Source organism: Cucurbita maxima, unplaced genomic scaffold (assembly GCF_002738345.1).
Source record: "Cucurbita maxima cultivar Rimu unplaced genomic scaffold, Cmax_1.0 Cma_Scf00014, whole genome shotgun sequence".
Classification (NCBI taxonomy): Eukaryota; Viridiplantae; Streptophyta; class Magnoliopsida; order Cucurbitales; family Cucurbitaceae; genus Cucurbita; species Cucurbita maxima.
The window spans coordinates 4690453-4703324 of NW_019272030.1; the positions used below are offsets into that span (position 1 = coordinate 4690453).

General features: G+C 39.2%; 3 protein-coding genes across 5 annotated transcripts; 2 read left to right on the plus strand and 1 right to left on the minus strand.

The window, feature by feature from the left end:
- Nucleotides 1–405: 405 nt before the first annotated feature.
- LOC111488905 (ribulose bisphosphate carboxylase/oxygenase activase, chloroplastic-like) lies at nucleotides 406–2667 on the plus strand. The gene is made up of 6 exons (XM_023136844.1): nucleotides 406–608; nucleotides 777–1108; nucleotides 1198–1389; nucleotides 1472–1944; nucleotides 2032–2313; nucleotides 2404–2667. Exons 1-6 carry the CDS (start codon nucleotides 573–575, stop codon nucleotides 2517–2519), a joined length of 1431 nt encoding a protein of 476 aa, XP_022992612.1. The 5' UTR covers nucleotides 406–572; the 3' UTR covers nucleotides 2520–2667.
- On the minus strand, nucleotides 2503–6074 carry LOC111488898. Of its 3 annotated transcripts, XM_023136830.1 has the most exons (6): nucleotides 5675–6074; nucleotides 3654–5497; nucleotides 3360–3561; nucleotides 3070–3266; nucleotides 2885–2991; nucleotides 2503–2616 (listed from the first exon to the last, which is right to left on the minus strand). In XM_023136830.1, the coding sequence occupies exons 2-5, from the start codon at nucleotides 5443–5445 to the stop codon at nucleotides 2930–2932; spliced, it is 2253 nt and encodes a 750-aa protein (XP_022992598.1). In that variant the 5' UTR covers nucleotides 5446–5497; nucleotides 5675–6074; the 3' UTR covers nucleotides 2503–2616; nucleotides 2885–2929. The 3 variants fall into 3 exon arrangements, with proteins under 3 accessions (XP_022992598.1, XP_022992595.1, XP_022992596.1); XM_023136827.1 differs by lacking the exon at nucleotides 2503–2616 and having other exon boundaries at nucleotides 2656–2991; XM_023136828.1 differs by lacking the exon at nucleotides 2503–2616 and having other exon boundaries at nucleotides 2656–2991; nucleotides 5670–6074.
- Nucleotides 6075–10202: 4128 nt separating this feature from the next.
- LOC111488906 (aspartic proteinase PCS1-like) lies at nucleotides 10203–12046 on the plus strand. The gene has a single exon (XM_023136845.1). It carries the CDS (start codon nucleotides 10432–10434, stop codon nucleotides 11716–11718), a length of 1287 nt encoding a protein of 428 aa, XP_022992613.1. The 5' UTR covers nucleotides 10203–10431; the 3' UTR covers nucleotides 11719–12046.
- The last annotated feature ends 826 nt before the right edge of the window (nucleotides 12047–12872 follow it).

Consider the following 12872-nt stretch of genomic DNA (forward strand, 5'->3'; position numbering starts at 1 on the left):
TGTATCATCTTTGACAAGAGTATAACCTTATCTAAATCTATTACTCTTTGCTCTGTTTAAGGGATTTTATTAGATTTGTGTGTTCCTCTGTTGTTCTACTTTGGTAGAGGCTTCTAGCAAGAGGATTCATGTAGGTTCTTGGCTTTCGGATCTATTTCCTTGAGTCGTGTGTAACTTTAGATCTAGTTGGGTCTGTGAGTGTAGCCTAGCCCTCGGGCCCAACTCTTACGAGACTGAATCTCGAAACTTCCGTAGAAATAATGAAGAAGAAGAAGACAGAAGAAATCATAGATGAAAATATGGTAACGGATAATTTTAGTGGATACAAACAGAAACAACAAAAGAAACGACACAGTTCCAGTCCATCTCCAGATGCCACGTGTCATCCCCAACAACCTCAATTGTGTGGTCGTTAACAATTTGAAAGCCTATCCAACAACTTTTGAACTCTCGAAGCTTCACTCTCTTACTACAAGACTATCGTCTTCCCCTCCATTTCCCTTCACCTTTGCTTAAAGTTTCAAACTCTTAACACACTCCAAACTTCTCTCCCTTTCCTTCCTCTGAATCCCATGGCCGCCACCGCCGGAGCCGTCAACGGAGTTTCGGTAATTTAAATCTTTCCCACCATTACACCACCACAAACCACTCCAATCTTGATTCACCTTTGCCTTCTCTTCTCGTTTTCCATTACAATTGTAGAGATCATATAATGTAGCCAAGATTTGAGATTAGAGGGGTTGAAGAATGGCTAATTGGGTATTTGTTTATTGCAGCTGAGTTTAAATGGCGCCATCGCTGGAGCTTCAGTTCAGAACTCTGCATTCTTAGGCAGCAGCTTGAAGAAAGCGAACTTCAGATACCCAAATTCCAGGGTCTCCTCGGGAAGAAGCTTGATGAAGGTAGTTGCTGTTGCTGAGGACATTGATGAAAAGAAGCAAACTGATAAGGATAGATGGAAGGGGCTTGCTTATGATATCTCTGACGATCAACAAGACATTACCAGAGGAAAGGGAATGGTCGACTCACTCTTCCAAGCTCCTACTGGAGCAGGAACTCATGACCCTGTTCTCAGTTCTTATGAATACTTGAGTGCTGGACTTCGTCAGTGAGTGTTTCAAAAAAGGCTACATCTTTGCGTGTATATCTAAGATTGTCAATCAAGGAAGTAATGTTGGGGTTTTGATGATGATATAGGTACAACTTAGACAACACTGTGGATGGCTTCTACATTGCTCCTGCCTTCATGGACAAACTAGTTGTTCATATCTCCAAGAATTTCATGAAGCTTCCCAACATCAAGGTTCCCCTGATTTTGGGCATTTGGGGAGGCAAAGGTCAAGGAAAATCCTTCCAGTGTGAGCTTGTCTTCGCCAAGATGGGAATCAAGTGAGTTTCACAATATTTTCCTGGTTCTTGTGTTTCAGCTTCTTCAACTTCTGCATCCTAACGCTTTGTTTCATTATCTCAGCCCCATTATGATGAGTGCAGGAGAACTGGAGAGTGGAAATGCAGGAGAACCAGCGAAATTGATTCGACAAAGGTACCGTGAAGCAGCAGACATAATCAAGAAGGGGAAAATGTGTGTCCTCTTCATTAACGATCTCGATGCCGGAGCTGGTCGTCTCGGCGGAACGACACAATACACTGTGAACAACCAGATGGTTAATGCTACCCTCATGAACATAGCTGATAACCCAACCAATGTCCAGCTCCCTGGTATGTACAACAAAGAGGAGAACCCTCGTGTTCCCATCATTGTCACGGGTAATGACTTCTCAACGTTGTATGCTCCTCTCATCCGTGATGGTCGTATGGAAAAATTCTATTGGGCACCTACTCGAGAAGATCGAATTGGTGTCTGCTCAGGAATCTTTAGGACTGACAATGTTCCCAAGGAAGACATCATCAAGCTTGTCGATACCTTCCCTGGCCAATCCATCGGTAAGCTTCAAGTGTAAACTATGAATCAAAATTTTGATTCATTTCCCTTCTTTATTCCAACCTAACAACTAAACCTTGACCACACAGATTTCTTTGGTGCCCTGAGAGCAAGGGTATATGATGATGAAGTGAGGAAGTGGGCTGCTTCGGTCGGAGTAGAGAATATCTCCAAGAGGCTCGTCAACTCAAAGGAAGGACCACCGACATTCGAGCAGCCGAAGATGACCCTACAGAAGCTCCTTGAGTATGGAAACATGCTTGTTCAGGAGCAAGAGAACGTGAAGAGAGTCCAATTGGCTGATAAGTACCTGAGTGAGGCTGCTCTTGGTGATGCCAATGAAGACGCTATAAAAAGTGGAGCATTCTACGGTTAGCTCTCAAGTGATCCTTTATGCGTCTTTAATAATTGTATGAAACAAAAGCAGCTTCTTCTAAGCTTGTTGCTTCCCTTTGTTGCAGGCAAAGCCGCTCAGCAGGTACACCTTCCTGTCCCTGAAGGTTGCACAGACCCAAATGCAGAAAACTACGACCCAACAGCTAGGAGTGATGATGGAAGTTGCAATTATGAATTATAAGCCTTCCCTTTAGCTGTTAAAGGAAAATATCCCTTGGTTTGCTCTACTTTATGCATTGAAGTTGGTGGGCAGTTTCAGTCTTGGTTATACCTTACATCTAGAAAATGAATGTAAAATCATTCAGGGTCAGAACAGATTACCAAGAACAGCATCATATATCTATAGAGGTGATGGTATAATCATTCAGGCTCAAAGACCCTCCATCGTTTGCATATACAGCTCTAATCTGAATAATCTAAACCATAAGTTGCCTAAAAAGCCTTGTGATCTACGAACTACTTAGCTCAGTAATAGGGTACAGTGACCTATTGACCTATTCTACTACAGAAGCATACAACATTCATTCTGCAAGTAAGATCATGTACCAACAGAAATGGTGCGACTTGCTTGCAGGCATTGCAAGCTTCGTGTTAAGAAATAGTGTCATCTTCACTCTCTCTCTGCCTTTTAAAAACCTCCAAGTCATCGAACCCTGCTCATTTATGAGACAACTTCAGTAATGAATGTGGTTTCATGGTATGTATATACTAAAACCATATAAATTAATCACCTGCAGGCAAGCCATCATAGTCATCATTCATGGGTAAAAGCATAGTGGAACTGGAAGGAGGATTATCGAGTATTGTCCATTCCAGATTCCCGCAATCCTCTGCACATAAATCCCTTCTCCAAACCCAGTCGTCAACAATACCGAGCCCATCGAACGATAGGGGGTCGAATGGATGCTGTTCATTGGCTTTAGCGGCCCTGCCAATGAATTAATTGGAGAAAAGAAATCAGCAGTGTCCCTAACTTTCAAACATGAGAGTCATTGTGTACTGAATGTTTCATTTAACTTACATTTGTTTAAGTTGCAAGTTGAAGCGCACAAATACAAGGTCGCTAAGACGTTGATGTTCAATGTGATTCCTAGTGTCATGTAACTTACCAATAAGGATTTGATTTTGCTGAAACCCCACCGAGGAGCAGGTTTGACTTAGAATTCGAGTGGCCAAGCATTGTAAATTTTTGCATCTTCCTCCATATGTAGACCACCACTCAGCTACAAGAAACATAAACAAACGAAAGGATAAACATTAGAACAAGCTGGTGAAATGCAATTGTGCACGAAACAGCAATGCATTGGATCCTCACCTGGAAGAAGTGTTTCTCTTGTTCTGGTGGCCATCTTTCTTCCCAAATCTTTATCAGCATTCTTGTACAAGTTCATTTCTTTTATTATACTATCTTGAATCTTTGTATCAGAAACCAGTCTTTCAATGCAATCAAACATCCCTGACATGATTTCACTATGCATCTCTCCTTCAATGCTATAAAAGAACTTGGGGTTCAAGTAGAAGCCAGCGGCATGAAGAGGATGATGCCAATGGTGTTCCCATCTCTGATCTATAATGTTCCAGTAGACCATGTAACGCTCTCTGTCAACAAGTTCTGTCTTAATAGCTAGTTTAGCATTATATATTGCTGCATAAATGTATCCCATTGCGGGCCTCTTCCCACTACCTGCTATTCTCAAAACTCTCAATAAAGGGTTTGTCAAACGAATAATTGAATTGCACGAGGACCAAAATGATTCACTGCTGATTAAATCCAACATTTCCAGTCCCCCTGGCCTCTTTGAATATGGGCTGTCCATCCACTCTTGAGAAGTAACCATGGTCTGCAGACATCGTTTCAGCTCAACCATTCGGTTCAACGTGGCGAAGTTTGTGGCAGATCTTGTGGTACAAGGCTCTATGATATCATTCCCATAAGTATACCTTCTGACCATGCTTAAAACCATAGTATTGTTATAGACAAATCTTGTAATGGATCGAGCCTGTTCAATAACAGTATTTACACCCTCAATGTTTCCTATATCCCCAAGAATCAAATCCACAGAACTAGCAGCACATGGGGTCCAATAGAGGGTTGGATATGTATCAGAAAGCTTTCTACCAGCAATAGCGTAGTTTTCTTCAAACCTAGTGATCACCTGCAGTACATGTTTCACCCCTACTTGTTCAACCACCTTTTTGAATAACTCGTAAAGCAAATCTGGAGAATCCATAATTCCAGATGCATCCACTGATTCCAAAAACACTGTTCCCTCAGGGCAATACACCAAAAAGATCAGCATGGTTTGACCTGCTTCTGTGCGCCATTGATCGACCATGACAGAACAACCGGTGTCGCCCCATGTGGCTTTGCATCTGTCAAAATCACTCCTCACTTCTTCCACTGAATTCTTTAATATCCAACCCCGGATGTCATGGTATGAGGGCGGTATAATCCCAGTACCTGCTGAAACAATTGATTCTATCATTGGCTGGAAATAGGCAGAGTTCACTGCTTCTAGAGATGCCCCAATGTCAAACAAAAATCGCCCAATTGCCATATGCACTTGATTATTGAGCTTGTTAGAATCTAATATACCACCACCATTTGGAAGAACAATCATATCTCTATCCACGCAAGAACTCTTACCTTTACTACCCTTTTTCCTTCCCACTTTATTACTTGATCCTTCCTCGTGATTGACCAACAAACCTGAACTGGTTTCAACTGGGTCAGCAACTTCAATCAAATGAAAACTAGAATCCATATCCATATGATTGGTAATTGCATCTACCTCACCGGTGATGGCATTCACATTAGTCATCTCCTCATCAAGCTTCTGTCTTTTCTTCTTCTTCATCATAACTCCATCTAAGCTCTCTTGCATTAGATTCTGAACCTCAGGAGGAACACTATGGCAAGTAGAAGCATTACCCTTTCGACCAGCAAGATGTTCTTTTATTCTATGAATCCCACCACCCTTAAAAAGTTTGTGACAGTACAAACATTTGAGCTGCACTCTATCCCCATTCTTAAACATTTGACAGTGTTTCCATGCTGGGTCGTGTTTTTGGGGCGTTATAGGAACTGGTTGCAAACCGAAGTTCATTTGTGCAATCTCAACAGACACCGTCCACAAAAAGCACAGGTTGATTAAAATTCTGTTGCAAGAAAATAGAAAAGAATGAACAATGAAAACCCAATTTTGTCCAAAACGAAGACCCTCAATCGCAGATTGGTTCATCAATAATTGGAAGCATAAATGTTATATAATCGAAAGCTAATGAATCTAAGAAATTGAAGAGTAAAACAGAGAGATGAGATGGATAGAACCTTACTCGAAGTTGAATAGTTTGTAGGACAAAGGCGGGTTCGGCTTGCTGAAAACAAAAGAAACCGAGTTGGGTTTAGGGTTTGAATTTTTTAGGGCAGGAAAACGCGCTGGTTTTCCTTTTCGCAACGGGATGGGCCGGTTAGGGCAACCACAGTCGGTTATGTTTACTCGTTTTATGGTTAGCCAACCGAATGATCCGGTTATTTGCTGTTTTCTTTTTTGGTCGAACCGGATTTGTTGGAAAGACAACCGGAAGGGCTGGTTGCGCTTCTGTGACACTAGACCGGGCGGCGGCCTGAAGCGATGACCGATGTCTGGTTACTGATGTGATTCTCCCTTTTTTTTTCTTGATAATATATACCATTTTGTTCCTTGGGCTAAGATAACATGCTTTATTTTATTTTTCTGCTTTTTCAACAACAAATATTTAAATAATTAAGATCTCTTAAAAAAAAAAAAAAAAAAAAATTGGGAATCTTGGGAAACGCCGGCCACTGAGTTCCCAGAGACGGCGGATTCCGTCTCTCCGCTGGAGAACAGACGGTGGTTGAAATGCCGGAGAGATGGTCCGGCAGAGTCTGGCCAAGACAGGGCTGTTGTTTCGACCCAAACACCGGCCGCGGCGACTGCGCTGGACTCCTCCATTGCAGAGGCACCGTTGGTGGAGATGACATTGGGGACTCCAAAATCATCAATGCATTAATACGACGTGAGTCTGGTGGACGGATTCATTGTTCCCGAAACAATGACTCCTATCGGCGGCGGCGTTGGGTGCGGGGTTGCGGCATGTGCGGCGAATCTGAACAGGTGCTGCCCGTCCGCGTTGAATATGAAAATAACGTTTGATGGAATTGAAATGTATAGGGAGGTAGACGATGATGAGAAAATGGGTTGTAAACTCCAAGCCCGATGAAACGGCAAAGCCCATTAATCGCTGCGGCATAGCAAAGCCCATTAGTTGTTGGGTTCTGGGTTCTTAATTTTCAATTATTCAAAATTATCCTAAAAAATTAGTCTAAACGCACTTAAATCTAATTGGCTGACAAGAGGTTTATGATTGATGTGTTTGATTAGTCAAAGAAAGCGGTGGTTGTCGCAGTCGTGTGATAATCAAGATTAATCCCTAATTTCTTTTTAATGAGATAACCCACTCTCTTGACAATCCACTATGTGTCCTCTACATTTATGGATGGATAATGCCTCGAACACACATTAAAACAACTCTTCCTCTATAATGTTACTTCTACTTTTAACCATTTTTTTAAATTCCTAGCTGAAATATTTGTTAGAAGAATCCCCGATAGGTTCAAATTTTATTTCGGGAGATTCGATAGAATTTGGAAAGAAAGGGTTAGCTTTGAGAGTTAAGAGTAGGTAACTCATTTCCTATGTTTTTGTTTCTACCACATTCTCTCTCAACATATCACGACTAATCTTGTAGACGAACTGTAAGATTTTTTACGCATTGGACTCTCACTAACGCTTGTGTACTCAAGTCTGACATTCTCCTTTTTGTTTTGTCCACAATTCCTTGCACAGGTGCTTTTCTCTAAGATCAAACACTCCTCCTATCGATTGTATTTTTTGTCCAATAGCTTCGGTAGATTACGTAGTCTCGTCCATCTTGAGCACAAGAGCGCTCAATCAACGAGCTATTACACATTCTTTCAAGGATGGTTGCTTCTAGGCAAACCTCTTGGTTGACACTGCACCTTGTACCTCCTATATTACTGAACAGTCATTTAGGAGTCTTATCTAGTAAATCAGGTTGTTTCCTTCTAGATGATGAAACTTATCCCGTTATGGTCTTATTTATGAATAATCTATTAAATTTTTTACTACTTTTCTATTTACTTATTTATTTAATAACTACTTTGTTAATATTTTTATTGGTTAAAAGAAATCTATCAATTATTGAAGAACAACAAATTTGTGTTAGAATAATGAATTCAACCAAATGTAGGAGGGGCTATCAACTTTAACAACTCCAACATGATTGGTGTCTATCATAAATAGGTGAAAAGGAAAACAAAACAATGATTGGTGGATCATCCTTTGTCAATTCGTCACTTCATAATTGAGTTTTTCTTGTTACGTGTTCATTTTGTGCAGTATAAGATATCTATGAACTATACTGATAATCATTCCATAGTTTTCCTTTGTTCTTCATTTTATACGTTTCTACCATCTTCATCATCATTTAGGCTACACATAAACCAATTATCATCACCTGTTCTTATTTTCAAAAAACCCTTCAAAACAACGTACAAAAGCAGATTGATCTAAAGTTCTTGCATGGCAGCATCTGTAGGGAGTTTGATGGTGAAAGCTCAACCAACCCCTCACTAGTTTTCACTTTTCAAAATTGCCACATTTCAAAGCAAAATCCCAACCCCATGCTTATCCATGGCAACCTCTTGAGTGTGCTTTTACTTTAAGCACACTGTGTTGCCCTAAATTTGAACCAACCCATCCAATCTAAATCTCTCTCATTACCCCCAATAATGGGGTAGTCTTATTCTTTTAATTTACGATAACTCGATAGCAACGGTGGAGGGAGTCCTATTCCATCACATAAGATAGAGGGTATTAGTTTTCAATTAATGTTGTCATGATTTGATTGGAATAAATAAATTTGATATAGACGACAATATGAATGGACAATATGAAGCATGCATGGGACAAGACCTTCCGAATAGACTTTAGAAGCTTAGAAAAATGATGCAAAAATAAATGGTATAAGACAAGTATGTTCATTAAAATCTAAAAGAGACAACCAAGAGGAAAGTAGTACACGTACAAAATTTGTGAGCTCAAATCTTGTTTGGTTCGGCTTAGAGACAAGATGTTATAAATAAAAAGACAATTTTGTTATTAATTCCCCACCCATTTTGTCCTCCATTCCATGCTTGGGGAAGTCTTTGAGTAATGCCAAAATTAAAAATTTCCAGCTATCATTCATATACATGGTCGTGGTTGGTATGAGTATTGTTCATTTAAGATATAAACCCGCTACAATTCCTTTGAATTTAATAAACACAATTACAAAGTGAGAACAACTTTATTTCTAAGAGAGATTTAACTTTTTTTCAGGCGGCTGAGGACTTATTTGGCAATGTGTAATTGGAAAGCACGAGGAAAAAAAGAAGGAAAGAAGGCTCCACATTTCCTTTTTGGGTCAAATGCTATTGCTTTCTTCATTGTTTCATTCCACTTCAATCATCTCTACTTTTATTAAAATATTTTGCCATATTAATATATTTAATTTCTTGAAAATGACTCGACAAATGTCTCTTATTTATATATCAATCATCTTATCTTTTATCAGTCAGTAGTACTCTAAAGTCAGTCCAAATTGATTTGATTCGAAGCTGCCCACCACCTCCAAATTTGAAATGCAGGTCTTATTTGGGAACTACAAAAACCCATTTAATTGTCAACAATCTTCTTTAATGAACTTTTAAATTTATTTAAATGATATTATTAATATATTGCACCAAGTTGTTGGATAATGAACTAAATATACATTAATATTAGATTATCGTATTTGAATTAGGTTCGTTTCCCACAGACTGAATCAATTAGAATTGACTTTTTTTGAAAAAAACATATTTTTTTATATTTTTTTTTTTCACAAATATCAATAATATAAAAGTTGTAAAAGATAAATAATAGCAGCGACATACTTTTGGTTGAAAATAATATATAATTGTTTATATATTAATCAATGGCAAGAAGTAGACAGAATTGTTTATTACGAAATTGAGAGAAAAGATAAAATAGTTGAAAGTGAGATATGGAAAGAAAAGAAAATATTATGTATGAAAATAAATTCTGAAAATTTGTCTCCAGCTGTAAATTTTAGAGGACATTTTTGGTCATCGAAAACACCAATTGGAAATTTAAATGGGTGAACAGTTGGATTCCATTTTGGAGGGAAAAAAACAAGAAATAAAATTAAATAATTTGGTTTTAAAAAATAATATATTTACTACAACAAGGTATATTTGTACGCGCATCCGCCAATCACTCACTCACTCATCAACCCCAATACAGGGGCCATTAATACTATTTTCTTTTAAAATAAAAAGTTTGAGTATCTATTTTTTTATAATTCAAAATTTGTGGTGAAAATTAAAAGTTGGAATTTTTACTGTGTAATTAGAATTTTTACTTTATTTCGTTACGTCTGCTTTGTTTGTACTCGCCCAATACTATTAATCAGTTTACAAAGTAGGTATTTGTCTTTTTGTTGTAAATTTGGATCCTCAATTTAATAAAAAAAAAAAAAAATTATTTATTTACTTTTGATTGGATCCAATCAATTATATTCTAGTGCAATAACATGTGAGGGTATGAGTTCAAACTTGTTACTTTTGTTAAGTTAGCTAGGTCGATAAAGTAAGTTAAGGGTGACAGAAAATTAAAAGGAAATATATGTGTGTAATAGATTTTAAAAATAAACTAGCGAGATATATATTATTATTTGCACTCTATATAGTATACCTCTTTGTTCGTCTTGAAAAATTAAAATTGGGAGCCGCATATTCATAACATTCTTTTAATACAAAAATGATGATAACCAAAATTAATGGTGCAACATTTGTGCGTACCCCTTACTTAATGCACGTTTTGGTACTCAAAACGCCCTATTTAAGGAACAGAAACCACTCTGTTCTCTTCTGATATTTCAGTCCCAACAAATCCATACCATTTTCCTTCTCTTCTCTGCGGGGATTACAACGACTCCATTACCAAATCATGGCCTTCTTCCTCCGCCTGCTGCACCTTCTTATCTGCTGCGTCTCTTTCAAACAGAGCCTCTGTTTTTCTGCGATTCAGACCATGGTTTTGCCCCTCAAAACACAGATGGGTGTCACTTCTCAGCCTTCCAATAAGCTCAGTTTTCACCATAATGTCACTTTGACTGTTTCCTTAACGCTTGGCTCGCCTCCTCAACCCGTTACCATGGTTCTCGATACAGGGAGTGAACTCTCATGGCTTCACTGCAAAAAAACCCCAAATTTGAACTCTGTTTTTAACCCACTTTCTTCCTCTTCTTACTCGCCAGTCCCCTGTGCTTCCCCTGTTTGCCGGACCCGAACCCGAGATTTACCCAACCCGGTTACCTGTGACCCAAAGAAACTCTGCCACGTCTTTGTCTCTTATGCCGACGCCTCGTCTCTCGAGGGCAATCTCGCGTCGGATACGTTTCGAGTCGGGTCATCGGCTCAACCCGGAACTTTTTTTGGGTGTATGGATTCGGGTTTCAGTTCGAATTCGGAGGAGGACGCGAAGACCACTGGGCTGATGGGGATGAACAGGGGCTCGCTCTCGTTTGTCACCCAATTGGGTTTGCCCAAATTCTCTTATTGCATATCGGGTCGTGATTCTTCTGGGGTTCTGCTTTTCGGCGACGCGAGTCTTTCTTGGCTAGGGAATTTGACCTACACGCCTTTGGTTCAAATGTCTACGCCATTGCCGTATTACGACCGAGTCGCCTACACGGTCCAACTAGACGGAATCAGAGTAGGGAACAAAATTCTGGCACTCCCGAAGTCAATATTCGCACCGGACCACACCGGCGCCGGGCAAACCATGGTAGATTCAGGGACCCAGTTCACGTTTCTTCTGGGACCAGTGTACACGGCTTTAAAGAACGAGTTTGTGGTACAAACGAAGGGCATTTTGGTCCCACTGGGTGATCCAAATTTCGTGTTTCAAGGAGCGATGGACTTGTGCTACAGAGTACCCGAGAAACAGGGGAAACTGCCGCCGCTGCCGGTAGTGAGTCTGATGTTCCGTGGGGCGGAGATGGTGGTTGGCGGAGAGGTGCTAATGTATAGAGTACCGGGAATGGTGAGGGGTGGTGACCAGGTGCATTGCGTGACGTTTGGGAATTCGGATTTGTTAGGAATAGAAGCATTTGTGATTGGGCATCATCATCAACAAAACGTGTGGATGGAATTCGACTTGGTGAAATCAAGGGTTGGATTTGTAGAGACGAGGTGTGATTTGGCGGGTGAGCGGCTGGGGCTGGGGGCTTAAAAAATTAAAAAAGAAGTTTGGATTGAAAAATGGCCTGAAGCACTGCCCAATCCATGGCCCACCTCAAGAGGGAGGAGGTGGCCCATTGATCGGACAGGCACGGGAACAGAGTCTCTCTCTCGGGTTTTATTTTATTTTTATTTTTTTAAAAAAAAATTGATTTCTCTGTGAGATTCTCTGAAGAACATTGTGGAGATGTCAGGTCTTTTTGTTTTCGAAATGGTTCAAAATTTCTTTTCCATGTTTTGTTCATTGGGTTTGGTGTCGTGTTGGGTCATTCAGTTAGTACAATTTTGAATTGTATATATCTATATATTATTATATTATTGGTGTTTTCTGTCTTCAAGTTCTGACTTTTGATAAAGATAAAGGATGCTAATTTTGCCAGCGCATCCTCTTAGCCCACCCCCACCTGCCGCCCCCTTTTGAGATTAAATCAATTTTTCACAAAAAGAAAAATGAAAAAAACAATAGGGTTTTTGTGAGCCGTGTGAATTAAATTGAAGATTTTTAAATATTCATAGTAAATTTTAATTTTTTTTTAATAAAAAAGTATATTTGTGGAATTAAGAAAAAAAATAAATAAATAAAGGAACATGTACACTTTGTAGTATATCACGTGAGATGAAAATCACGAGGGGGGCAGTACACACGTGTGGTTTGTTTTTAAGGAAAGATGCAAGTTGCCGACCAGCCGAGTCAATCAATTTGACACTTGTCATAGAATAAGGCGTGGACTCTATGCACCTCAACCACAAAGGCCTAACTGCCTTGTTTATTGATTTTTGTCGTTTCTATTATATTTTTTAAATTTCACAAATAAACTAACCCTTTCATTTTATTAATTGTATTAGATAAATGCAGACAGCAAGATATAAAATTTAAAAATTTGTTATATAAAATATTATTATATATTTCTTTAATGTGTTTTTCAAAACCTATTTATAACCGATACATTTTAAAATTGTGAGATTAATTATGAACATAATGGGTCAAAACAGAAAATATCTACTAGTAGTGGCTTCGGGATTGTTACGAATAGTATCAGAACCAGCCACCAGACGGTGCGAGACAGTAGTAGGAGTAGGGCTAGACCCTCTTCATAGTAGATGCATTTTAAATCCGTGAGGCTGATAACAATACGTAATAAGCTA

What these genes read in the sequence shown, in the direction of transcription:
- LOC111488906 (XM_023136845.1), top strand. Translation starts at nt 10,432, where the DNA reads ATGGCCTTCTTCCTCCGCCTGCTGCACCTTCTTATCTGCTGCGTCTCT.
- LOC111488898 (XM_023136830.1), bottom strand. Translation starts at nt 5,445, where the DNA reads ATGAACTTCGGTTTGCAACCAGTTCCTATAACGCCCCAAAAACACGAC. An exon ending in AAGAGAAACACTTCTTCCAG is followed by an intron (nt 3,562 to 3,653) that starts GTGAGGATCCAA and finishes TGTTTCTTGTAG; the next exon opens with CTGAGTGGTGGTCTACATAT. An exon ending in AACTTGCAACTTAAACAAAT is followed by an intron (nt 3,267 to 3,359) that starts GTAAGTTAAATG and finishes ATTCATTGGCAG; the next exon opens with GGCCGCTAAAGCCAATGAAC.
- LOC111488905 (XM_023136844.1), top strand. Translation starts at nt 573, where the DNA reads ATGGCCGCCACCGCCGGAGCCGTCAACGGAGTTTCG. An exon ending in GAGCCGTCAACGGAGTTTCG is followed by an intron (nt 609 to 776) that starts GTAATTTAAATC and finishes TGTTTATTGCAG; the next exon opens with CTGAGTTTAAATGGCGCCAT. An exon ending in TTGAGTGCTGGACTTCGTCA is followed by an intron (nt 1,109 to 1,197) that starts GTGAGTGTTTCA and finishes ATGATGATATAG; the next exon opens with GTACAACTTAGACAACACTG.